The sequence below is a fragment of the Pelodiscus sinensis genome, chromosome 20 (assembly GCF_052426305.1).
Source record: "Pelodiscus sinensis isolate ZL-2025 chromosome 20, ASM5242630v1, whole genome shotgun sequence".
Taxonomy (NCBI): domain Eukaryota; kingdom Metazoa; phylum Chordata; order Testudines; family Trionychidae; genus Pelodiscus; species Pelodiscus sinensis.
In genome coordinates, this window is record NC_143071.1 from 17068722 (window position 1) to 17096189 (window position 27468).

At 52.2% G+C, this 27468-nt stretch overlaps 2 protein-coding genes across 2 annotated transcripts; both read right to left on the reverse strand.

Moving 5' to 3' along the window:
• Positions 1–6741: 6741 nt before the first annotated feature.
• Positions 6742–15696, reverse strand: LOC102452149 (CMRF35-like molecule 7). The gene is made up of 5 exons (XM_075903743.2): positions 15529–15696; positions 12520–12855; positions 10348–10501; positions 8292–8419; positions 6742–7718 (listed from the first exon to the last, which is right to left on the reverse strand). The coding sequence occupies exons 1-5, from the start codon at positions 15566–15568 to the stop codon at positions 7696–7698; spliced, it is 681 nt and encodes a 226-aa protein (XP_075759858.2). The 5' UTR covers positions 15569–15696; the 3' UTR covers positions 6742–7695.
• Positions 15697–18557: 2861 nt separating this feature from the next.
• Positions 18558–26060, reverse strand: LOC142819175 (CMRF35-like molecule 7). Its single transcript, XM_089772034.1, has 4 exons — positions 26015–26060; positions 24935–25321; positions 21701–21782; positions 18558–21251 (listed from the first exon to the last, which is right to left on the reverse strand). Exons 1-4 carry the CDS (start codon positions 26052–26054, stop codon positions 21125–21127), a joined length of 636 nt encoding a protein of 211 aa, XP_089628160.1. The 5' UTR covers positions 26055–26060; the 3' UTR covers positions 18558–21124.
• Between the last annotated feature and the right edge of the window lie 1408 nt (positions 26061–27468).

Genomic DNA, 27468 nt, shown 5'->3' on the forward strand with positions numbered 1-27468 from the left:
GGCGAGCCTGGTGGCGGATCCCGAGCCTGCTGGGGGTCCCATCCTGCTGCAGTGTGTACATGGGGACATAAGATCATACCCGACTGCCTGGGTACGAATAACCGATGACTGTGGGGAACAGATTTGCAGAGTGGGGTTGGCCCCCCGATTAGCATACCCAGTGATATTGGGGCGAGATTGGCCTGGTCTCCGCAGGATAATCCGAGCCTGGGCCCAGGAGGACCCACCAGCAAGGGGAAGGAGGCCCCGGGCGGGGCCGATGGCAGCTCAGGGGGATAACCCGGAGCCCAACAGAGCACCAGTAGAGGAAGCAGGGACGCCAGGTCCGGCGAGAACCCCACGGCGGCCTGCAGAGGAGGAGGAGACGGCGTGGCTGGGAGGTAGCAATGATTTTTTACGGGACCAGCGGGAGGACCCAACACTCAGCCGCGCCTGGGAACAGGCCCAGGAGACGCGGGACGAGGAACCGGGGACCACGCCGAGGCAGCAGGGCCCCAGGTTTGAGGTACACAACGACCGGCTCTACCGGGTGGTCCGGGAGCCGCAGACCGAGGAGGAACTGGCGCAGCTCCTGGTCCCCACCAAGTATAGAAAGGGGGTGTTGCAGCTGGGTCATGCGAATCCTTGGGCCGGACATCTGGGTCGGGAGAAGACACTGCAGCGAGTGGCCCGGAGGTTTTTCTGGCCGGGGATCCATCGGGAGGTGCGCGAGTTCTGTGAGTCCTGCCCCGAGTGTCAGCACACCAACCCGAAGGGGGTCCCTAAAGCCCCCCTGGTGTCCCTGCCGGTGGTAGGCACCCCCTTTGAACGCATTGGGTTGGACCTGGTGGGGCCCCTCGAGAAAGCTAGCTCAGGGTGCCAGTACATCTTGGTAATAGTGGATTATGCGACCCGGTACCCCGAGGCGGTGCCACTGAGAAATACAACGGCCGCTACTATAGCGGCAGAACTTATTAAGGTGTTTTCCAGAGTAGGGATACCTAAAGAGGTATTGACGGACCAGGGCACAAATGTAACATCGAAATTAATGGCAGAGCTATGCCGCCTGTTAAATATCCGAGCCCTGCGAACAACGGTGTATCACCCACAAACTGATGGCTTGGTGGAGCGATTCAATCAGACATTGAAGTCAATGCTTCGTAAGTTTGTGGAGGAAGACCCCCGAGGCTGGGACAAAGTTCTCCCGGCCTTACTCTTTGCCATACGGGAAGTGCCGCAAGCCTCTACAGGCTTCTCGCCCTTTGAGCTCCTTTATGGGCGGCAACCCCGGGGAATACTCGACCTCCTGAGGGAAGATTGGGAGGCGCAAGAATCCCGAGTGTTGGGCACCGTCCCCTACGTGTTACAGCTCAGGGAACGACTCCAGAGATTAGGAGAGTTTGCACGAACCAATCTTTTGCAGGCGCAGGAGACCCAAGCTCGGTACTACAACCGAGGGACAAAACTGCGGACGTTTGAGCCCGGGGAGAGGGTGCTCCTGCTGTTACCATCCCACGAGTCAAAGTTACTCGCCAAATGGCAAGGCCCCTTCGAAGTGGTGCGCAAAGTGGGGCCCGTAGATTATGAGGTGAGACTGGCGGGGAGGAAGAAAGGCCTGCAGGTTTACCACGTGAACTTGCTAAAAAAATGGAGACCGCAGGAAGGACTCTTGATTGATCCCTGCCCCCCGAAGGATGACCTGGGACCGGTGGCTGCGGAGCTAGGCACGGAACAGCCTGTCACCATGGGAGAGGAACTGACCCCAGCACAAAAAGAGGAACTGTTCGGGTTAGTCCAGAAGTACACCCATGTCCTATCCAGCCAGCCAGGTCGCACGAACATGATGAGCCATCACATAAGCACCATACCCGGCCAGAAGGTTCGGAACCCGCTACGACCACTACCTAGGAAAATGTGGGATCCGGTGCAGAAGGAACTCCAGGCGATGCTGGAGATGGGGGTCATCGAGGAGTCACGTAGCGAGTGGCGCAGCCCCATAGTGCTGGTCCCAAAACCAGACGGATCTCTGCGTTTTTGTATTGACTTTAGGAAGGTCAACGCTGTGTCGCGGTTTGACGCTTACCCCATGCCACGTGTGGACGAGTTACTGGAGAGGCTGGGGAAAGCTCGGTACCTCTCCACGCTGGACTTAACTAAAGGGTACTGGCAGATCCCATTGACCCCGGCTTCCAAAGAGAAGACCGCGTTTCCAACCCCCTTTGGGCTATACCAATTTGTTACTATGCCCTTCGGCCTGCACGGAGCAGCCGCCACCTTCCAGCGCCTAGTGGACCACCTGTTGCGTCCCCACCAGCTGTACGCCACAGCCTACATAGACGATATAGTGGTCTACAGCCACACGTGGCAGGAGCACCTACAACACCTGGAAGCGGTACTAAACACCCTGGCGGAGGCAAACCTCACAGCAAATCCAGGAAAGTGCCACTTGGGGCGGAGAGAGGTGACCTACCTGGGGTACACCGTGGGGAGAGGGACGTTAAGACCCTTGATTGACAAGGTACAAGCCCTCCAGGAGTGGAAAAGACCAACAACAAAGCGACAGATTTGTCAATTCCTGGGGCTAGCGGGCTATTATCGCCGGTTCGTGCCAGACTTTTCGGCTCTGGCGGCACCACTATCAGATCTAACAAGGAATTCCATGCCAACAAAGGTACAGTGGTCACAGGAGTGCGAGCAAGCTTTCCAAACTCTGAAAGAGAGGTTGACAGGAGCACCCGTGTTGTTCCCCCCAGACTTTGCGAAAAGCTTTATCCTTCAAACTGACGCCTCCGAGAGAGGACTAGGGGCCGTACTAGCCCAAGAAATAGAGGGGGAAGAACACCCGGTACTATATATGAGCCGGAAACTTTTCCCAAGGGAGCAGAAGTACTCCACGATCGAAAAGGAAGCGCTGGCCGTGAAATGGGCCGTAGACGCCCTCCGGTACTACCTATTGGGCGGCCACTTCCAACTGATAACGGACCACGCCCCGTTACGATGGCTGCACAGCATGAAAGACACCAACCCCCGGATAATGCGGTGGTACTTGTCGCTGCAGCCTTACGACTTCGAAGTGGCTCACCGTCCAGGTAGGACACACCTGAACGCAGATTTTTTTTCCCGGGTAGAGGAAGAGGAAACCAAATCAAATCAGACCATAACCAACCCCTTAAGGGGGAAGGCGTGTGACGGGGCGAACAGGCCCCGCACTGCAGGGCTGGGAGTAGCCCAGGCCCAGCTGGCTGAGAGGGCCCCGCCCTTCCGGCCTTGCTGGGCATGCTCCCAGCAGAGGCCAGGTATAAAGGCAGGGGGAGCCCAGCAGGCAGGAGGACAGCTGGGGGAAGGAGGAGACCAAGCCAGGCCAGTGTGTGGGCAGCCGCTGGGACTAGAGCCGCTGCCAGTGCTGGACCCAGACACCAAAGAAGCAGACCCCGACTCCAGGAGACCGGAACCTGCCCACAACCCCAGCAGGTACTGCCTCGGAGGCCAGGGGGCCCCGGGGAACCAGGGCGTGGTAGGAAGCAGCCCAGGGCAGGGGATACCCAGTTTGGCTCGGCGTGTATCGGCTGGATTCCCCGCCGAGCCGGCAGGAGCCACAGACCCTGCCTAAAAGGGCCCTGGGCTGGGACCCGGTGGAGAGGGAGGGCCCGGGTCCCCCTACCACGCAGGCCCCCCCTGGATAACCAGGCCTGGGGCCGGAAGAGGCTCCTCAGAGGGACTAGGCCTTGATACCGTATATCCCCTGACAGAGGGGCCTGGACTTGGTGTTGGGGCATTAATACCGTATATCCCCTGACAGAGGGGGCTGGACTTTGTGTCGGGGCATTAATACCGTATATCCCCTGACAGAGGGGCCTGGACTTTGTGTCGGGGCATTAATACTGTATATCCCCTGACAGAGGGGCCTGGACTTTGTGTTGGGACAGTGATACTGTATATCCCCTGACAGAGGGGCCTGGACTTTGTGTTGGGGCAGTGATACTGTATATCCCCTGATAGAGGGGCCTGGACTTTGTGTTGGGACATTGATGCCGTATATCCCCGGATAGAGGGGCCTGAACTTTTGGGGACTTTGGGGTGCGGTATGGGCCCGGAATGAGACGCGGGTCAGTATAAGGGGTTCAGCAGCCCCGTCAGGGGCGTACCCCCTGACATACCCCCACTACGTCACAGAAGCACATATAGGCTTCCTCAGAGCTCTGTGGTCTCTAGCGGTTTTGCAGTATTGGCAAACTCATAAATAAACCTTCTGAAACAGAAGCAGAGGCCTATAAAACACTGCACATCTGTGAGCATCGGCGCAGCCTGTTTTTCAGGGTCACAGCTTGTAGTTTCTTTGCACCAACGTCTGCCAGATCCACTGAGTCACATTTTTCCCAACTGTGGCTCCTTTTTTACCATTTGCTGTTCTCCAGAAATATTCAGCAACTGATGAGGCACGAGTTCCTCATTCCGATCCCAAGAGCTTTGGCAGCTAAGATTCCCTGGGTCCTCAAAACAGCTTTATCATTCCTCAGTTTTCCTTTAGTCCAAACACTATTGCAGCATGTAGCTATGATAATGGTTTCTTACCCCTGGAGGTAGAGCAGCTTGTTCTCAGCAAGCCACACCTGGGGCCACAATATCTTTAAAGAGAATTTCCACCAACTGGATTTCTACAACAGCCTTCCTGTCATTGATGACATAGTTATGAGCCATGCTGAAATTCAACTAGAGTATCAGCTCCTCCTCTATCTCTGCTACCTATTGCTCCAGTTCCAGAGGTTGACTCTTCAGACCTAGGTTTCAGGTGGTTGCCTATGTCTCTGTCACTGTGCCTATTGAGATCAATTAGTTGCTTCCATTTTGGATTGCCTATTCCCTGGCCTTTTGAGCACAGCTTGTCTAATGATGAGTTTGAACTGGGATCAACTATCCCTGCATGTTTTTCAGAGCCACTGTCAATAGCCAAACTCCAATGATTGTTGTTAAGTGCCCAGATCTGCTCCATGTACCTCCAATCTTTGTCTATTCAGAATGAGGTTCCCCTGGTTTCCAACCTAAGAGAAGGGCTTTCATTAGAGCTTGTGGCACTCTGTCTTGGACTGATTTATATTTATAATAGTCATCTTTTTAATGGCTAATTTTCCCACAGTGGCAGCATTTAACTTAGTGGCTTTCTGCTTGGACACATTTCTTTTGTTTTAACTGACATTTGTTTTCCCGAGCTGTCATCAACCAGGTTAGAATCCCCTTCTCCATCCTCCCTGTTGAGCACAGGTGGACTCATGGTGATTTTCTTCCTCATTAGCAGCTGCTTTCTCTTCTGGGGCACTGCTCCAAGAGAGAACTCACACTCTGTGGCTAAAATTAAAACCTGCTGGGGATTGTCTTTAGCCTCCTTTGGTTCCTCTTGATCTGTAAGTCCAAGTCCAGCTGAATGTCTACAAACTGGCCTGTTACCAGTTTATCTTGGCAGGCCACAGTGCTAGCTGAATATGCCAAGAATGCAAGTTTGCACTGTCCTCCACCAGCTCAGATTGGTGGGCATCGGTGTTCCCTGTTAGCTGAGTGCTTGGGCAGTCCGCACAGGAGAGATTCAAATGCCACCCGGCTGATTAGCAGAGCACCCACAGCTGGCAACATGTTTCTATTTGTGTGGTGCACACATGCATATGCATTGGCGTACATAACAAAATTTATTCCACAAATGGATGGCAAAAAATAGGGGGGACCATAGATGGCCAGCTCCAAATCACATGTCAAGGACTTGTGCCTGGTTTGGAGAGCTCAGTGTCTTTTTCTGGAGGCGGGGAAATTCTGTAACACCAACTGATGTTGGTTATGACTATCCAAGTTGACTGTTAGAACACTCACCCCCCACCACTTGTCCTGCCAGCCATTCATTGCACCTGTAATGCTGAACTGAGCCTAGACATGGGACCCGCAGAGACAGACACCTGCAGGAGACTGTCCCCTACGAATGTGAAGGAAATAGTTTGTTGAGATGAGAGGAAAGTCAGGCCCATTCTGTGGCCCTGGGCTGTGCGCAGAGCCAGGGGGATTTATTTATTTAAAATATTTTTACCCTACCCCTCTCTCTCTCTCTCTCACTCACACTCACACACCAATAAAAGTATGGGTAAAAAGTGTGGCTTTAGCCTGGCACTGAAACGTTACCAATGTCCCAGGGGACAGAATTCCATAGCCTCGGAGCAAAGGCTGAGAAGGCCCTGTTCTGTGTGGAGCAAAACTGAGCAGAGCCTCCCCAGCTGACCTAAATCCCGGGCAGGTTCATATGGGAGAAGACATTCCTTCAAATACTCCTGTCCCAACGGGTATGTCTACACTACCCCGCTAGTTCGAACTAGGAGGGTAATGTAGGCATACCGCACTTGCAAATGAAGCCCGGGATTTGAATTTCCCGGGCTTCATTTGCATAAGCAGGGCGCCGCCATTTTTAAAACCCTGCTGGTTCGAACCCTGTGCCGCGCAGCTACACGGGGCACGAACTAGGTAGTTCGAACTAGGCTTCCTAGTTCGAACTACTGTTACTCCTCATGGAATGAGGAGTAACGGTAGTTCGAACTAGGAAGCCTAGTTCGAACTACCTAGTTCGTGCCCCGTGTAGCCGCGCTGCATGGGGTTCGAATGAGCGGGGTTTTAAAAATGGCGGCGCCCTGCTTATGCAAATGAAGCCCGGGAAATTCAAATCCTGGGCTTCATTTGCAAGTGCGGTATGCCTACATTACCCTCCTAGTTCGAACTAGGAGGGTAGTGTAGACATACCCAACCTGTTTAGGGCTGTTATAGGTCATAACCAGGACCTTGAATTGTGCCCGGAAACATACCAGAAGCCAGTGCAGCTGCCAGAGCGCCGACATATGTGCTCCATATAATGAGTGTTAATTAAAACTTGAGCAGCCGCATTCTAAACCAGCTGAAGTTTCCGTAGACTCTTAAAAGGCAGCCCCGCGTAGAGCGCCTTGCAGTTGTCCAATTGGGATGTGACAAGAGCATGAATCACTGTAGCCAGGTCATTCTTATTCAGGAAGGGTCGCAGCTGGCGGATCAGCTGAAGCTGCCCAAAAGCACGCCTGGCCACCAAGGAAATCCAGTTCTCAAATGTTAGTAAAGGGTCCAGGAGGACTCCCAAGCTGTGCACCTGTTCTGTCAGAGGGAGTGTAACTTCATTCAGAACAGGCAACACACTACAATCCCAGATAGATGGCTTTCTGATCCACAGGACCTCTGTCTTATCTGGATTCAGCTTCAGCTTATTTGACTTCATCCAGTCCATCAGCAGCCTCCAGACACCGGTTCAGATCAGTCGCCGTCACACATGGATATGATGTCACAGAGAAATAGAGTTGCGTGTCATCTGCTTATTGATGGCACAGTTCTCCAAATCTCCTTATGACCTTGCCCAGTAGTTTCATGTAGATGTTAAACAACAGAGGGGATGAGATGTGACCTTATGGGACCCCATAGCACAATCACCACAGGGTCAAGCAGCAGCCCCCTAGCTCCATCATCTGAAAGCATCCGATAGGTAGACCCGGAACCACCGCAAAACAGCTCCTCTGATACCCAGCTCTGCCAGGCGCTCCAGAAGGATACCATGGCCGATGGTATCGAAAGTCACCGAGAAGTCCAAGAGAATCAGCAGGGATGTTCCAAAACTAGGCCTGAAGCCAGACCAATGCATCCATCCTCCAATCTGGACCCCTTTCTAAGCTATAAGAGGAGCATTTCCTGAGCTGCAACAAAACAGACATCACCAGTGACTGGATGAGATACATTTCATGCTGGATTCTTTCTGTTCTTACTTGTCAGGGTGCAAAGTTGGTCTGGGGGGGAGGGGGGCTGTGTGAATTCCTGATCAGGGATACAGAGCAGTGAGGATGTCTCCATATTCACAACCATGCTCTTCAGTCATATATGGAAGTCTTGGGTCAAAGAGCCCAGCTAGTGCAGCATAGTCACATCAGGGGGTGTGTTCTGGGTCACTGTGCAGGAGAGGAGGTGGACTCAGGAAAGTTGCTATCTTACCCCTGTCACAGATGGATACCAGGTTTGGGGACCATTGGCTCTGCCTCCCACAATACAGTGGGCAGCAACACTGGTGATGCACTGAGACAAGTATATTGGACCAGGTACAGACCCAATGCAGTTTGCCCCATCTCCAGAAGAATGGGGAGACTAGAAGGGACCATGTAACTTGACCAGGATGCTCTCGGGGCAAAACAAGAACTGGCTGTTCCATATTCTGTGCTCAGAGGACAGCTATGGGCAGTGGAACACGTCATAGTGTGAATGTCAGAGGCTCTCACCATGTCTGTTTGGCACCATCTCCCTGGAGTTCCTCCCGCACCGCACGCTCACCCAGATGGCAGTACAGATGATGCACAGGAAGCTGGGAATGATCAGGAACAGAGAATAGAGGATGTTGGGTTGGAGTCTATGCAAAAAAAAATACAATGGAGACAGTAAAGCTCTGTAGATTTGTCAGGCTCCTCCCAATTTAATGTTCCCTGGCTGCTCTCGGGGTAAAGCTGCAAATCAGGTTTAACTGGGGAGAATCCTAGAATCCTAGAACTGGAAGGGACCTCGAGAGGTCGTCGAGTCCAGTCCCCTGCCCTCATGGCAGGACCAAGCACCATCTACATCATCCCTGACAGGTGTCTGTCTAACCTGCATTTAAATGTCTCTATTGATGGAGATTCCACAACCTCCCTAGGCAATTTATTCTAGTGTTTAATCACCCTGACAGTTAAGAACTTTTTCCTAATGTCCAAGCTAAACCTCCCTTGCTTCAATTTAAGCCCATTGCTTCTTGTCCTATCCTCAGAGGCCAAGGAGAACAATGTTTCTACCTCCTCCTTGTGACACCCTTTTAGATACTTGAAAACCGCTATCAAGTCCCCTCTCAGTCTTCTCTTTTTTAAAGTAGACAAGCCCAGTTCTTTCAGTCTTCCCTCATAGCTCATGTTCTCTAGACCTTCAATCATTCTTGTTGCTCTTCTCTGGACCTTTTCCAATTTCTCCACATCTTCCTTGAAATGCGGTGCCCAGAAGTGGACACACTACTCCAACTGAGGCCTAACCAGTGCAGAAAAAGGAGCACACTGGGCCTCAACCCCTCTCCTTAAGCCAAACCCCAGTGTCCACTTAGGGGACTCATTCAGTCAGGCAACAGCAGTCTGCTGTGACTGGACTCAGAAGGTCCCTGTCCAGGGCTTCTCTGCACCTGTGTGATGGGTTGGAGCTGCCCCGCTCAGACGGGGACGATCCGCCCTGCACTTCCCCGATGGTTGCACACAAGTTCCTCGGGGCCGGACCGCAGGTGCGCGCCACTTGCGTGTGGTGCTCGGTGGCCGCGGCCCAGCTGACCAGCGTGGGGGCCAGTCGCCGGGGAACCCTGCATGCCGGGCTACGTCTGACGTCAGGGGACATCCTTGGCCCTGGGTCGGCGGGTGATGTCATGAGAAAGTGACCCAGGTAGGAAGTTGGGGTGGGGGGAAGAAGGGAGGAAGGAGAGATAAGAAAGGGTGGATGGTGGTGATGGTGGTGTTGAGTGGCAGCAGTAGGAAGCAGCCCAGGGCAGGGCATTATAGGATTTGCCGGTGGGCTGGTGCGTTTCGGGTATTAACCCCACCAGCCGGAAAGGACACCACTACAGCCTGTCCTTAGGGCCTTGCTCGTGAGAGAGGACAGGCCTGGGCCCCCCTACCCCACCCCCCTGAATGGAGAGAAAGGAGGGGCGGTAGCATCAATAGCGATTTCACACGCCGAGAGAAGGGACGTTGCGGGGACTTGACTCTGCCCATCCTGGTGTAGGAGCCGGACTGAGAGACTCACTGGGTGGGGACGCGGGGCACTTTTGTACAGCCTGGAATTTCCATAGTCCCTCTTGTGAATCCAGCCCTATTGGCCCTCCAGGTTGTTACTGATAAAAGCACTGTTGGTTTTTCGGTGGGATGTTATCACCCACCAGTGACGTCATTCTTCTTTGCTCTGCTGGGCCCTGGGAGGGGATGCCCTGATCACGTTTTGTGAGCTCTTTTCTCTGAGTTGGCCACTGGGGTCTTAAAAACTCCCGGACCCATCAGTACGATGGTTGTGAGGGGAGGGGGGGCTGTGGAGGGGACAATAAATGGAGCTGGTTTCAATAGGTGCATGCAAGAGAAGCTGGATCCCAGCACCCACCGAGAACCCTGGAGAGCCAATGGAATGGGAAGTCTCACTGCCATTCACTGGCTGGCACAGCTGAGATGCTGCAGAAATCTTGTGGTGTAGGGGGGAGCTGAAGGACACCCAGCCGTTGCCTGTGCCGGGTTCGGGGAGAGGAAGCCACAACCCAACTGGACTGTGGTCTCTGGTACATACGGGGCTGGGATGTCCCTGCCATCCAAAGAGCTGTTCGTAGTGGATGCCAATGGGCTGGCTGCGTGGCTTGCGGTAGGAATCCCTGTGCTGGCAGGCGTCACTGGCTGGTGTGTTGCTGGAGGGGCCTTTTCCCTTGGGGTTGAAAGAGGAAGACCTGCAGGTAAAAGCAGAAATTCAGCACCATGAAAACCCCAAGCCATGTCTCCTGCTTCCCCCACCCCCTCCGGGAAGAGCCTTTCTGGTGTCTGTCACGGAACTGTCACCTTAGCCCTGGCCCACAACAGAATCCCAGCGGCAGCATCTTGTCAGGGCTCCTGGGCCTCAGGCCTTTGGAGCAGCTCCTGGGCACGGGGAGGCTGAGCGGTGCAGGCATGCGGCTAGCTTAGGGGCGTGGCTGGGGGCGTGACTCTGGCTTCCAGGCAGGTGTGCGGCCCATTCGTGAGAGGGGTCCACAGGCACTTGGCCAGCGCTGCTCACACCTTCCATTTAACAACCTCTGCGGTGGTGAGCTCGCCCTGTTGGTCCCAGGGCAGGAGAGAGATGAGGTGGGGAGGTTATGTCTTCTACTGCATCGAGTTCTGCTAGTGAGTGAGATCAGCCTTTGAGCTCTAGTGGGGTGGGGAACCTAAGGCCCGGGGCTCCCAACTTGCCTGGATCCCACCCCCGACGCTCTGGACTCCCCCCTGCCCTCAGCATTGGGGAGCCCATGATGGTGCTCCAGCTCACCCCCCACACTGTCCCTCTGTAGGGCTGGATGTGGCTGGAGCACACAGATCTACGAGCCTGGGCCCCCCTAGGCTCTGGTGTGTGAGGGGAACGGGGGGAGTGTCTTTCTCCTTCTCAGTCAGGGGTCACATCAGTGAGGGGTTGTGGGATTTTGGGGTTTGGTTTTTTTTGCTTCTCACTTGTATGTCCCCCTCCCCCAACTGATTTTTTTCTGGGTTAGCGGCCCCTTCCCCAAAAAAGGTTCCCACCTCTGGCCTACAAGGAGCTCTCCCTTGGGCCTAGGAAAGGTGCGGGGGTCTGAGGAGAGCTGTGATGCTCGAGTACCTTTCCCAGACGAGCTCTGTGTGGCTCGAATGCTGCTCTCTCTGCAGAAGTTGGTGCGATAAAAACAAGAGTAACCATCTAGAGATACTTCCCCTCATTTACACACTCGTGTCTCACTTTCCCCCAAGAAACACACCCACCCCTTTGGGAAATGACTCCTCCCCTCCCCCCTGTTCTTCTGTCCCCTCTTTCTGGCAGAGGCAGGCTGGGGCTGGGGGCTTGGCTCAGTTTTGCGCAGCTTTAGGGACATGGCTGGAATAGCACTGCGTCAAGGATGCTGTGGGGCTGGAGTGGAGGGGTGAATTTACCTGTTTGCAATCAGGTGGGAGTTCCTTTTCCCCTATGGGTGGCTGGGCCCCCAACCCCACCCCTTCTGCCCATGCCACACCCCCCAACATGGAGAGGGCAGGTGGCAAGCAGGCCAAGCCTCCCCAGCCCCAGAGCATGGGGAGGGTGGCATTGGGGGGAAGCAACACCCCGTCCCCGGATGCTACAGTAATAAGGCTATATCTACACTGGCGGCTTCTTGCGGAAGAATCTGCAGAGCATCCACACGGCCCGCCCGCTCTTGTGCAAGGAAATGTACAGTACGGCGTGGGAAGAGAGGGCTCCTTGCACGAGAGCTACGCTCTTTTTTATCGGGTGTAAGCCCTCTTGCGCAGGAGCTCTTGTGCAAGAGGGCACGGTGGACGCTCGACAGGGATTTCTTGCGCAAGAAACCCCTATGGCTAAAATGGCCATTGGAGCTTTCTTGCGCAAGAGAGCGTCCGCACTGCCATGGATGCTCTTGCACAAAAGCACAGCTCGCACATGGCAGTGTGGGTGTTTTCTTGTGCAAGATTTCTCAGCCGCCGGTGTCGATACAGCCTAAGGGTTCTGGGAGTGGAACGTGGGTGGAGCCAGGCTGGAGGTTAGGGAAGGCAAAACCTTCTCCTGCCTAGTATATCAACCGCCTATGCCTCCCCCACAGCTGGAGCCCTTTGTAGGAGGCAGCAGCAGTGGGTTAGAGAAATATCTTCAGAACTACAGAACAGAACCCCCTCCCACACCCTGCCCCTCCCCCTCCCTCCTCCAGCTCCTCCTCTCCTGCTGTTGCCATGGGGGAGCCCTGGCAGGATTTACCTGGAGAGACGATGACTTCCACCGAGTCCCTGGGATTAGGGAAGCCAATCCTGGCTACCCCGCAGAGGTAAGTCCCTGCGTCCGCCAGCGTCAGGTTCTCCAGGGTTACTGTGAACACGCGCTGGGTGTGATTGTCGCGGATGGCGACTCTGTCCCACTTCTCTTCCGCCTCCGACCCCGTGGTCTCAAAGATGAGGTGATTGAAACACAGCACAACTTTGCGTCTGCACCAGAATTTTGGAGAAAGCTCGTAGCCGGCCCCGTACTGGCACTGCACAGACACTGAGCCGCCCGGCGGGCCATGCACTGCCCCAGGGCCTGTCACGGCCCAGCAGCCTGTGAGAGACAGAGAGAAACTCAGACTCTTGCAAGCTGGAAGCAGCAATGAAATGTAGCCAGTGCTGGGGAGCAGCGCAGTTGTGGGGGATTCTTGTGTGCAGCAGGAGGGGCTGAGCTGGGAGAACTGGCAGGGCCTGCGGGGTGAGGGTTACTTTAACTCAAGGGAGGACATGCTGAAACCTTGCAGGCACAGGCATTGCCATTCAATGTTTCTTTTCCTTTGCCGAGAACAAAGGAAATTGTTTCTCTCCTTATAACTGGCTGGAGATTGCTCCTTCCATGCAGGGTGCTTGTATCTGGCTTTACTATCCCTGGGTATGTCTACACTACCCTCCTAGTTCGAACTAGTGGGGTAATGTAGGCATACCGCACTTGCAAATGAAGCCCGGGATTTGAATTTCCCAGGCTTCATTTGCATAAACTGGGCGCCGCCATTTTTAAATCCCTGCTCGTTCGAACCCCGTGCCGCGCGGCTACACGCGGCACGAACTAGGTAGTTCGGACTAGGCTTTCTAGTCCGAACTACCGTTACTCCTCATGGAATGAGAGTATCCACACTGCCATGGACTCTCTTGTGCAAGAAAGCTCTGATGGCTATTCACAGAATGGCCTTCAGAGCACCTGTGCTTTTTCTGATGGGGTTTCTTGTGCAAGAAACCCCTGGTGTCTGTCCACACACACCTTTTTGCACAAGAGCTCTTGCACAAAAAGGCTTATTCCTCATAGAAAGAGGAATAACTCTTGTGCAAAAAGCCCTGTCTTCTGATGATCTACGGTACTTTTTCTTGTGCAAAAATGTGCTTGTAGTGAGGATGCTCTGCGAGTTTTTGTGCAAAAAAGACCGGTTTTGTGCAGAAACTCTGCAGTGTAAGATGTAGCCTAAGTGACTATGCAAAGCGCAAGACTATGGCGAACTGCCAGTGGGCCACCCGTAGCTAATAACGAGAGCTAAGGTGCTTCACTGCAGCACCCTGTGTTGCTGAGCCCAAACATTCTGAAAACAGGCCCATCCTTCCCAAGCAGAAGGTTCAGCAGATTTTGAACACTGGGGCATCTCTTGTCCTGCCTTTCTGGATTTGTCTGTAGGCTGCACTCTTGGCAGTTTTTCTCTGCTCGCCCCACTCTAGTGTTTGATTTAAGGAGCACTGAGATTCTCTCACATTCACACGACTGTCTGGGCAGAGCTTTAAAGGAAGCAAACAACTACCACAAGCCTAGGACCCTCCTCCCCAGTGTTCTCCACAGAGAGCTTTCTTAGGGTGCAGATGCAAATCTTCTCTGCCTAGTTTGTAGGCTTCATCTCCCATAGGCTGCAAGCACTGCAGGAGCCTGGGTGGGGCTTCCCACCTCTGCTGGTGAAGCTGCCACACAAGCTTATGCCATAATAAAGTTGTTAGCCTTTAAGGTGCCACCAGACCCCACTGTCAGCTCACAGGGCCAAAGGACAGACAGGGTGATGGGATTCACTTCAACACAGCCGATTAGGGATAATGTACTTTATTAAGCTTACTACTCCACTGCTACTACACGTCACAGGGTACCCTCTAGCAAGCGACAGCGCTACAGAACAATGCTTAAAGGAGTAAAAGGTTCCATAGAATGCTGATGCCTCTTCTGCCACAGGGAGTCCTGATCCCGAGATGCCTCACATCTGGGCCGTGGCGGACGTGGCTCCAGTTGGGGAATTCGGGGCACCTCTGAGACTGGAGGTCTGCGATGAGACTCAGCTAGGGGCGGGACTTCTAGTGATCTTATACTTTAGGGCTACGTCTACTCTGACCAGTCTTGCACAAGAACATATGCAAATGAGGCATTTGCATATGCTCTTGTGCAAGACTGGCCGGTGTAGACATAGCCTGGCTGTTTACTGAGTGTGCACAAGCTGGCTCAGTGCCACTGTTAATGTTCCCACGGGGCTGAGAACCGAGGTCATGTGATCTATCCCATAGTCGGCTCTCAGCTAGCAAGCACAGGGAGTTGTGGCCGATGAAGGCCGTCTGAAAAGGAACACTTGGGCTACGTCTAGACTGGCATGATTTTCTGGAAATGCTTTTAATGGAAAAGTTTTCCGTTAAAAGCATTTTTGGAAAAGAGCGTTTAGATTGGCATGGACGCTTTTCTGCAAAAGCACTTTTTGTGGAAAAGCGTCCGTGCCAATCTAGACGCACTTTTGTGCAAAAAAGCACCGATCACCATTTTCGCCATCAGGGCTTTTTTTGCGGAAAACAATTCTGAGCTGTCTACACTGGCCCTTTTGTGCAAAAGTTTTGCGCAAAAGGGACTTTTTCCGAACGGGAGCAGCATAGTATTTCCGCAAAAAGCACTGATTTCTTACAGTAGGAAGTCAGTGCTTTTGCGGAAATTCAAGCAGCCAGTGTAGACAGCTGGCAAGTTTTTCCGGAAAAGCAGATGATTTTCTGGAAAAACTGGCCAGTCTAGACACAGCCTTGGGGTTTATGCTGACCAGGCTTTGCTTTGTACAGCTGAGATGGACACTTCCATTCTTGCTGTTTGAGGCTGCAGGCAAGCCTGCCGGCATGTCTCATGATACCCTTGTTGTTTTTGCTGAAACAGACTAACCCTACTACCACTCTGAATCTTGTAAACTGTGCAAGCCCAGTCACTAAAGTGTGTAAACAGCAACCCACCCAGTGCCCACGCCCTCCTCACCTGGGAAAAGAATCCACATCCTGATGAGGATGAACTTCATGGTCCTGGTTTCCTCTGCATTTGACTCTCTCTGGGAAAATCAGGTTTCTGTGAGACGGCTGGGACCCTCCTTTCAGACTCGTTGAAGGTGAAACCTGAAGACTCTGGAACCAGTTATGTAATGCGAAGTTTCTAGCTCTCTCTGCTGCCCACTTCCCTTTTCAGAGGTGGTTATTTCATTAGGGGAGGAAGTAGCTTGACGCCCATTCCCAAGGGTGGTGTTTACTGTTTGCATTAAGGAGCAGGCGATCACAGCGTGAAATGTGACTGATAAAAAAAACTTTGACCCAACTACACAGATTGGATGATGGTAGAGCCCTGGAAAATGCTGCTCATTGCTACACGGTCTAAGGCAGGGTCACCAAGTGCCCTTAGATACCTGCGCTTGCCCTATGCCACCTGACTGGGTTAAGGGGCCTAGGCTCTAGGCTGTGTAATTGCAGTGTAGACATGCGGGTACAGGCGGTAGCCTGATCTCTGGGACCCTCCCTCCTTGCAGGATCCTAGAATCATGGCCAAGCCTGAACCTTACACTGAAGTTACAGGCCCTTAGCCTGGGCCTGCGAGCTCGAGTCAGCTGGTACAGAGCAGCTGCAGGTTTTTAATTGCCATGTACACTGGAGATCCTCAGCCTGTGACCCAATTAGCACACCGCTGTAGGTGGTAAAACAGCCTCATGGCCATACTGGTAAGAACATAAAAATGGGCCATACTGGGTCAGATCAAAGTCCATCTAGCCCAGAACCTGTCTTCTGACAGCAGCTAATCCACAGTGCCCCCGAGGGACTGGACAGAACAGGTATCATCAAGTAATCCATCCTCCATCACCCATTCCCAGCACTGACAAACAGAGGCTAGGGACATCATCCCTTCCCCATCCAGGTTAATAGCCATTGATGAACCTAACCTCCATGAATCTATCTAGCTCCTTTTTGAACCCTGTTAAAGTTCTAGTCTTCGCAACATCCTCTGGCAAGGAGTTCCACAGGTTGACTGTGTGTTGTGGGAAGAAATACTTCCTTTTGTTTGGTTTAAACCTGCCACCTATTAATTTCATTTGGTGACCTCTAATTCTTGTGTTATGGGAACAAGTAAATAACTTTTCCTTATTCACTTTCTCTACACTAGTCAAGATTTTACAGACCTCGATCATATCCCCCCTTAGTCTCCTCTTTTCTAAGATTAAAAGTCCCAGTCTTAATTACTCTCTCGTATGGCAGCCGTTCCAAACCCCTAATCATTTTTGTTGCCCTTTTCTGAACTTTTTCCAATGCCAAGAGGTCTTTTTTGAGATGAAGTGAACACATCTGCATATAGTATTCAAGGATTTATATAGAGGCAATAAGATATTCTCTCTCTCATTCTCTATCCCTTTTAAATCCCGTTCCGTTTGCTTTTTTGACTGCTGCTGCACATTGAGTGGATGTTTTTGGAGAACAATCCACGGTGACTCTAGATCTCTCTCTTGAGTGGTGACAGCTAATTTAGTCCCGTCATTGTATATGTATAGTTGGAACTATGTTTTCCAATAGGCATTACTTTGCATTTATCAGCATTAAAATTCATCTGCCCTGTTGTTGTTGCCCAGTCACTTAGTTTTGTGAGATCCTTTTGAAGCTCTTCACAGTCTGATTTGGAGTTAACTGTCTTGAGCTTATCTATTTTGTGCATACAGCCCACATAACACTCAGAGAATGGCATAATCAGCCCACAGTGGTAAACAGGGTGAGAACTGCTGATGTAAACTTACCTCTGAGGCTTCCACTGTTGGGGTGTCTCCCAACTCCCTTATTATTACATAGGACAGCCCTGAGGTTGTTCCCCCTCAAGCATTCAGAAATCACATGTAGGTCTGCAGCAACCATCGGCTTAGCTTTAAAATCTCAAGAAGTCCTGTTTTAAAAGCTATTGTTTGAATCCGGTGGGTGCACTTGGCTCGTCTTTTCAAACTTTTCTCTGCTGCCATGCGCCTGGGAACATTTTTTCTGTGTTTCTAAGGAAAGTGAAGATCCTCCCATAATCCTGATCATCCGGGAACTGAAGCTTTACCAAAGCACGGATCAGTGTAAGGCTCTCACTAAAATCACGAGAGCTGGTAACACTGCAGGCATCCGGGTGGATCTGGCGGGAGCGGTGCAGGCAGGGGGCTTAGCACGGGGGTGAGCAGGGAACGAGTTTAAAGGAGAGTGGAGTTCCTATGGGGCAAGTGGGGAGATGGAGAAGATTCCTCCCCTTTCCTCCCTCTGGCATCCTGACTCGGTGTGGGGTTAATGCAGGTGCTAGTGTGTGTGAGGGGACTACTCCCCCTAGTGGTGCACATGGTAGAGATGAGAACAGGGAGAAAAGCCACAAGGCACATGGGTTATGTCTACACTGAGGAGCTATTTCAGGATACCTATTCAGCGTCTTAAGAGCAAACCTGTTATATTGAAATATAATGGGCTCGCCATTCTGACATCCCTGTAAACCTCATTGCATGAGGGTTAAGGGACATTTCAGAATAGCGCCTTATTTCGAAATGACCTCGAAATAAACTACGCAATTGGCGTAGTGCAAATAATGTCGTTTATTTTGAGGTAAGGATGCTGGGTAGATGCACCCAAGGGGAAATATGGAAATTACAAGGAGGGTGAAGAAATATAGGAAAATCTCCAAGTATGGAGATAGGAATATACCACTTGCTCACCCCAACTTAGCCTCTTTCCCTCCTACTGCTGTGTGTGGGAGGATGGAAGTGACCATGAGTCCAGCTGAGGGGTGAAATGGCTCAGGTAAAGGATATGAAGGGAAAACCATGAACTCCTCTGCTGGAAGAAGCAGAAATTGCCCTAGGGAAAGGGCAGCTGCGCCACCCTCGCCATCGCTCCTTTCTCACGACAGCTTTTGCCTCTTTTCTTTAAAATGCCTCCAAAGCCAATGGCCTCCATCTGGGCCAGTCACACATTTCCTGCTGGACGTGGCAGTTCCTTCAGCTTTTCGGAAACCCGAACATTTCATGTTCAATGCTGGGTGTCTTAGAGCCTTTGGCTCTGTTCTCCCCTTGCCCCTTCCACACACTTGACCAACCAGAGGGGGAAATGGAGCAGAAAGGGAGCAAGGAGCTTTTGGGGCAGCTTCTGAGACCTTCTTTCCTGAGTAGCCTCCAAGACAGGGGTGAGTGAAAAGAGGTCAAGGACTGGACAGAGTTCTCCAGGATTGGACCTGAAAGGCCGCCAGACACTTAATTTACCAGCATGTCTGCAGATACTCAGATAACTAAAGTATCTAGTGACCTGCCAGTGGCCAGATGTGTCCAGCCCATGGGCTGCCTATTGCCCGTCCTGGCTCCTGGACCTGACCCACTTGGTTCCCACAAGAACTCAGCTTGACTCTGAATGCATCACTGACATTTCTTTATTGGCATAAAATCAAACCACACCTGAGCTGATCAGGCTCAAGTCCAGAGGGAGGGTACATGTATGGGATATACCACACATCCCCTGTACAGAATCAATAATCAGCTTATATACACTCTGACATTAAATACTACTCGTTAACAGATCAGATCACACACTAATTTTTGTAGCCAATTCCTATCTAGATCACAAGCTGTTCACATGCTGGAAGCAATCCTATGTTGCTTACAGTTCTACTGTCTCTTTTCCACTAGCTGCATCTTTTACATATTTACTATTCTACTGTCAATTCATGCTTTGTCCATATCCTTCCCCAGAACAGTCTGACACGGACTACAATCCAGTGTATGGCAATTTTGGTCACTGTAATGTTCCAGTAATTAAAGGTAAAATATTGTGTGTGTTTTTCTAAACACAAAGAAATAATCTATCCAGGGCATTTTCCATAAACTAAAAATACAACCAAACTTGTACAAATGCAAAGTTGGGAGCTCAAAAATTGACCAGATTAGCTTCTACCTTATTTCATAGTGTAGATGTGCCCCAGAAGCCTGAGAAATTACATGACTTTGCAAAGTTAACAGGTCTGGGATAGTTGAAATTAAAGGAGAGAGGGAATTCCACTGGGGGACAGCTCGTGGCAGTTTCCTCATTTGACTTAATGTTACGATGACCATGTCTCCACTACACCAATGAATTGACACTGCGGCGATTGTTCCACTGGGCCATCGATTTCTTGCATCTGCTGAAGACGCGATAAATCAATCTCCGAGTGTGCCCCCATCGGCACCGGTATTCCACCAAGATGAGAAGAGTGGCCGGCATAGATGGGAATGCAACCCCAGTCAATCTTACCAGACGAAAAATGCCACGGTGAGTAGTGAACTTCACTACATTATTTGTGTAGCTGAAGTAGATGGATGCTGGAGGGGGTGGAAGGCAGACAAGGCCCTATGACTATGTAGAGTCCCACTTACTCAGGGGCAGCCTCTGTCCCAGCTGGCTCTCATCCTGTGGTTTGGGTCACTTGACAGAGGCTACGTCTACACTAGCAAGTGAAGTCAACAAAACTTACAATACCCCAAAATTGACAAAACAGTTGCTCCCTCTGTCAACAGATCTTGTCCATGCTGGGGGCATCATTGACAGTTTGAGCAATGCACGGCAGGTATGCACAGGGCCTTCTCCAGGCAGATTCAGGGCCCCTCCTGCTCCAGGCCTTCCTCCCAATGCACCCCTTTCCCTAAGCCCCGCCCTTTCTCTGCCCATGGCTTATCTTTTCCTGCCCCTTTTCTGCCCATCCTGCCCTTTCTACTCCTATTGGTCCCCTTCTTGGGAACCCCCTCCCCTGAGTCACACAACCTGGGGGATTCCTGGGGAAGGAGGGGGCTCACACAGGATAGCAGCAGGGCCTGGATCAGGATGCTACATCACTCTGTTTCCTGTGGCTCCTGCCACTGTGGTGAGTGGGGGGGGGGCACCCCTGTGGCCAGACCAAGGTTGAGGCAACAACCACAGGACCATCAAAGCACAGGCCTGGGGCGGCTGCCCTGAACCATCCTATGGACAGGATAACTCTGCGTATAGATCCCATGGTGCAGTGCGGTGGGACGGCAGAGCTAAGCTCTGCATATCTTGGGATTCCCTACGAGTTCTCCCGCAGCCTCCTCAGCTGGAGGGACAGCCCTGAACTCCCTGTGCTGAGGAATGTCAAAGCAGCACTGCAGCCTTTTCCCCTCCCCCTCCAGCAGCAGTCTGCCTGCTGCTGTTTCTAGTGCAGGGCAGAACAGGAGCAGTGCAATGATTTGCTCTTTGTTCTTGGAACAAGAGTAGCTCACTCAGCTGCCAGAGCTTTGAAAGGGGAGGGAGACATGCCTACAAGGCGGCAGAGATCCAAACCCAGAGTGCATCAGTCAGGTCAGGCATTGTGGGATACTGGAGGAAGCCAGTTCTGTCAACAAAACAAACAGCAGGGTCCAATAAAGGTAGGAGAAGTGAAAAAAATTCTCTCATAAGGGTGGAAGTTGTTGCCAAAACTAGGAGTTTCCCCCAACAAATTCGCATTGCAGTGTGTACACAGGCATTGTTTTCTTGTTGTTCAAGAGAGGACGGAGAACAATCCAAAGGAGAGTGTCACCCCATAGTGAGAGTGTTACATGGTCTCACTGTGTCTGTCTGGGCACCAACTCCTGGCAGGTCCTCCGGTACCTCACCCAGATGGCAGCACAGACTATGCATAGGAAGACGAGGCCCTTCAATAAGCCCAGGAGCAGGATAAGGATGGTGAATCTGTGCAGTGGAAATACAATAAAAACACTAAAACTCTGTAGATTTGACCAGACGCCTCCAATAAAACATTCCGGGACGGCTCTCAGGCTGAAGACGTGTCCAGAATTTCATTGTAGAAGATGCAACACACCGAGCCCAGTTCCCCTCCCTGCCTTTATATGGAACCTCAGCACCTCCCTAGGGGATTCATTCTTGCTGTTCTATAACCCCATGTGACAGGACCCGGACAGCCCCTGGCCAGAGCTACTCTGTGTCTAGAATGGCCATTTCCCTAGGTATGGGTCCAGCCCCACTGCATCTCCTGGTTTGTGCTAAGAAAAGTGATGTTCCTTTTTCCATGGGACGTTATCACCCAGGACATCACTGCTCTTTGTGCCTCGGCAGATGGATCCTGCCTGGGCATTGGGAGCAGTGGCCAGAGAGACACGGGCAGCAGCAGTGGTACTCACTGTGCAGAATTGGTGTCTGCGCTAGAAGAGAAGTTGGATGCAGTATTTGTGGAGGAAGGCGAATCCGGCTGCTTTGTCGTTCCTGCAGTTGAGATTGGGGAAGAAGCAGCTGTAGATGCAAACAGACATCCAGGCTGCTTTACAAATCTACTCTGCCCAAAATGTTTGGCGCACGTCTGATTGTTTATGAAGTTCCTGCAGGGTCAGAACCTTCAGGCTTAAGTTTCACGCTTAAGAAATTTTTTGCCTTCTCTTTGCAGATAAAAACAGAAACCTTCCTGAATAACCAGAAGGTGGATCAAGACACTGAAGCCTTCAAGTGAAGGTAGCTCTTCTAAATACTCCCTGGGTTCTATCAACTTTTGTTTCCAGCCATCTGGATAGCACTTGGCAGGGTGGATTGTCCCTGCTTGACTCCTATTACAGGCAAGCTGGGCATGCCAAATAACGCATGTGCACCTTGTTAGGTGTGCTGTAAAAGGTGTTTGTAGGCTCCATTGTCAGCTGGGTCAGCATCACTCACTCCATTCAGTTCATAATTTAGTGATACCTCCCAGCTCAGTTATTTAAACAAAGCCACACATGGCTCTGTCTTCATTTAATCACAGGAGGGAAGATGAAGGCGTAAAAACACTGAGAATTTTAGGAATAAAAAAAAGCTTCCTTCCCTGAAAACAGGAAAAATCACCAAGTGACAAAAAATCACTTACCCGTCACAGCTATTGCAAATCACAGTCAGTGAAAATCGAGAAAAGGGACACGTCTGAACGTCACTGACATGACACTGCCCACATCGTAAATAAAGCACATTTCATCACAATGTAACAACCCTCACTCTGAGTCCAAATGAGAATTTTTTTGCACCAATAATCTCAGCATAGGAACCTTTGGAAAAGAAAACTGCTCCCCTGCACTGCGCTGGAATAAGGGGCAAGAGATGTCAGTTGCTTGCGGGAGCACTTTCATTTTAAGTGAGTTTTTAAAAAAAGCTGCCCTGGAAGGCCTCAGTGTCTTGAATTCCATTGAGTTTATTCAGGGCAGGTTTCTGTTTCATTTGCAAAGAGGTGGCAAAACTTGAACTGAGGTCTCTGCTGCTGTTAGCTGCACCCTTCCCCCAACGCCACCCCTCAAAATATTTGGGATACCTGGCTACAGTAAAGGGGGGATGGGGATGGAGACTGGCAGCTGCCACCTCCCCTCCTGCTCTGTCTATCCTACTCCTCCCACCTCTCTTCCTCTTTCATCCTGTCTCCTCCTCTCCCTGGGTATGTCTACACTACCCCGCTAGTTCGAACTAGCGGGGTAATGTAGGCAAACCGCAATTGCAAATGAAGCCCGGGATTTGAATTTCCCGGACTTCATTTGCATAAGCAGGGAGCCGCCATTTTTAAAACCCCGCTGGTTCGAACCCCGTGCCGCGCGGCTACACGGGGCTCGAACTAGGTAGTTCAAACTAGGCTTCCTAGTTCGAACTACCGTTACTCCTCATTCCACGTTACTCCTCATTCTAGCGCAGACGAGGAGTAACGGTAGTTCAAACTAGGAAGCCTAGTTCGAACTACCTAGTTCGTGCCCCGTGTAGCTGCGCGGCACGGGGTTCGAACGAGCGGGGATTTAAAAATGGCGGCGCCCCGCTTATGCAAATGAAGTCCGGGAAATTCAAATCCCGGGCTTCATTTGCAATTGCGGTATGCCTACATTACCCTGCTAGTTCGAACTAGCGGGGTAGTGTAGACATACCCCCACTTGTCCATCAGGGTTGGGCCGCTGCTCTGTTCTGCCCTCGCTGGGGAAACGCCCACATCTTGTCTCAGCTCTGCCAGTGACTGGCGAGGGGCTGAGCCCAGGCACCTCAGTAGCAGGAGCGATCAGTCGTTGTCCCAAGGGGGCGCTGTGGGGCTTGGCAGGGACCAGGTGGTGCTGAGCAAAAGGTGCTGTGGGGCGCAGCTTAGGGGCTCGATGGCTGGGATGCAGAAGGTGGCAGCGCCCTCCCTTTGAGCCCTCACAGCTCTGAGCAGAGTGGGCTGTGGGGTCTGGCACCCCTGGATTACAGCAGATCTGCCTGTCTAGACACCCCGTCACCCTTCCCCTTGGTGCACCAGTGGCTGGTCCTGGCAGAAGTCCCCAGGATCAGAGACCTCCTGGACTACGACCGGGGAGACTGGGAGGATCCTCCGGCGCTCGCCCAGCGCATGGGGCTCTCCACCCTATGTACTCCCCGGCGTGTACTTCAGGAGGTGAGGGATGCTTTACCACCCACTGCTCGGGTTTATCTCAACAGGGTCCAGCGAGAGGGTGCACCCCACCCACCCCCTCACCCCTGACCCTCCTGATCTCTCCATCGGCCCCCAGCCCCATGTACCTTCCTGACCACCTCTCCCTCGTCTCCTTCAGAGCTGTGCCAAAGAGTCATCTGTACACGCTCATGCTTCACACACTCCACTTCCCCACCCTTGTGTCCCGCCCAGACACCAAGTGGCGGGACCTCCTACCACCAGTACAGGGTGGGGAGCTCCAGTGGGCCAGTGTCTATTCCACCGGGACATCAGTTGGAGAATCCTCCATAGCTCTGTGAGCCCTGGCGTGTGCTTGGTGAGGTTCACCCCCCTTCCTGACACTTGCCCCTTCTGTGGTGAGAGGGAGACCCTGGTTCACGTCTACCTGGAGTGCACCAGGCTACAGCCCCTCTTTCGGCTCCTCCAGAACCTATTGTTGAGGTTCTGGCTGCACTTCTTCCCTCACCTACTCATCTACGCACACCCCATCCATGGTCCCACAAAGTTGCGAAACCTCCTGGTCAACCTTCCCCTGGCTATCGCCAAGATGATCATTTATGAAACCAGGGAGCAGAGGTTGGCTGGGGGAGGGGGCTGCGGCAGTGGGGCCTGTTTCCATTCCTGCATCCGCTCATGCATCCCGGCAGAGTTCCACTGGGCGGCGTCCGCTGGCTCTCTTTAGACCTGCGAGGGGCAGTGGGCGCTGTCCAGGGATCTCTCCTCGGTGTCCCCATCCAGTTCCTTTGTTTTAGCCCTTTGACCCTCTCACCCATCCCTGTTTTATCTTTATTTGTCCCAAGTAATTATTTGATTTTCTTGGCTCAGTGGACCCTCTTCATAGGCTGGGGGGAGGGGAGTCCTTTACATGTGGGCCGGCTAATTCCCACCCACCTCCCAGACTCCAATAGGCACTTCATCACCCTTCTGCCGCCCCAAGGCAGCTCTGGCCATGTCCGACCCCGGCAGCCCTGACACTGGCGGAGGCAGCGCAGGGATTTACCTGGAGAGACGATGACTGACACAGTGTGCGTGAGATCAAGTCCAGTTCTTGTTACCCCGCACTGGTAAGTGCCAGTGTCGGCCAGTGTCAGGCGCTCCATGGTCACAGTGAACACGCGCTGGGTGTGATTATCTTGGATGGAGACTCTGCCCCACGTCACCTCGACTTCTGACCCTGTGGTCTCAATTAAGTGACCGTTGGAACAGCGCCATGTTCCTAGCCAAGTCCCTCCCCGGCACCAGTACTTTGAATAATCCTCATCGCCCTTCTCATACCGGCACCGCACAGTCACCGACCCGCCCGGGCGGCCGCGCACTGACCCGGGGCCCATCACTGCCCAGCAGCCTGCGAGAGACAGAGACAGTGAGACACGGGCACCCTTCCGGCTGCCAGCAGCAATGCCATGTCCCCAGTGCCCAGAGACAGGGGAGTAAATGGGGATGATGCTTGAATGTCTGGATGGCTGGGGAGGGAGTCACTGTGCAGCATCTGGGTTTCCATGGTCCCCTGTGCAAAGAGAACAAGAGCAAGTGACACTCTTCCCTGGGCCTGCTGGGGAGCAGGTGAAGGAGGCCGGTGGCGCATGTGAAGGGTGCGGGCTGCTCTGCTCTCAGCAGGTTAAGAAATAGGGCTTACGGCACTATCCCCTCCTATTTTCACATGTTCAGCACCAGAGCTAGTCCAATGTTGTGAATATTTGTTACACACACTAATCATTTTTCAAAGAATTGTAATTAATAATTGTTTCCATAAATAGACCCACTGTGCTGAGAATGTTCTGAAAAATTTTCCCTTTGAGCTACAATTTTCCTTCCCAGACATCTCTCTCCGCAGACACATTTCTTTGCAGACACCGATTCTGTGCTGAAAGCGTTCCTGTCCTGCCCGCTTGGTAAGCTCCATCTCCTGGGAGTTAGACCCACAGCAAGAGCATACCTGAAACTGTCAAGCTCTGTGGGTGCAGCTAGCAAAGCTTGTAACCTGTGCAAACCCAATAGTTGCGTTGTATGATCTACAAAAAGCCCGTGTCATTCTCACCTGGGAAAAGAATCCAAAGTAAAACAGGGAAAAGCCTCATGGTCCGGGTTCCATCAGTCGGTGAATCTCTTCTCCAGAGAATCTGGGATCTTCACGAGATCAGTCAGGGACCCTCTTTCTTACTTGTGGGATATAAAAATGAACCCCCAAAACTCATTGCCTAGCTGTGTGGCTCAGAGTTTCTAGATCGCTCAGCTGATGACTTCCCTTTGAAAAGGCAGCATTCACTGCAGAAAGAAGTCGCTCAGTCTACAGTCTCCTGTGTCTGGCATTTACTTCTTTTTTTAAAAAAGGGGAGGCATAGGCCACAGTTCCCATAATGTGTTTCCTGACTGCCATGCTAAGACTTTATTTGCACTGAAGCTTAGCAGCAGGCACAGCTGCAGAGATTATAGATGAATTGATGCAAACTCGAGCATTCCAATGTCATATGGGTTCTAAAACTGACATATTTGGGGATCTTTGTCGTTATCTTCTGGTTTAGGACCTTTAGGGGGCACTTGGTGATGTTTTCAAACTTTTCTTTGCAGCCATAAGGACTAACACCGTACGTTCCTGTAAAGCAAAGCATCGATTCTCTAGTAATCAATTGACGCCAGGAGCCGGCACCAAATATCATGATAGCTGTTATGAAATCTCAAGAGTTGACATCACACAAATTCCTAGCATAGATCGGGGGCAGCAGTGCAAATTGTGCCCACACTTAAGGGTTCTGCTCCCTTGAGTTTGTTCCCTGGGATCTCTTCTCTGGACCTTTGGTATAAATTTAAACACATTCAGCAGCAGAGACCTGTCCCCCAGAGCAGAGTCCTTGTCTCTTTCCTAGCCCCACTTCCTTAGGGACCCTCCTGCCTTTGGGCTCATTCTAGGGCCTGACGACTGTACCTGTCCTAGGCCCCTTTGCCTGCTGAGAGCACATTGACTCCACCCCCCTGAGTCTTGGCTTAGACCACGTCTCCCCCAGCAGCTTGTCCCTGATCCACTTTGGCCTGGGGACAGTTTGCACCTCCCCTGCCATCCCCACTCGGTGGCTGGGCTGCTGGTCGCACCGTTGCTAACTCTGCTCCTCCTCCGCAATCCCCACCCGCCTCCCCTAGTCCCACCGGGCCGTTGCCGTGGTGTTGGGCTGCTCTCCTCTTCACAGTCCTGCCCCAGGCCACTTGATGGCCCCTCCCCCAGCCCATTCCAAACAGACCCTCCTGGTTCCACCTCACCCCACTTTTACCAGCTGCCACCCCTCAGGTCCTGCTGCTTGGTGCTGACTCTGCAGCCATTCCCCCCTGCTCTCTCTTTGTGTTCCTCATCTCCAGAGCCCTCCGGCTCCCCCTTTCTGTCCCCTCTGGTTTCTGGTTAATATCAATCACCCTGTGCCCTCTGTGGTGCTCCTCTGTGTCCTTGTCTCGTGGGGTGGGACCCATGCCCCAAGCCTTGTTCTCCAGGCCATGCCGGGGACT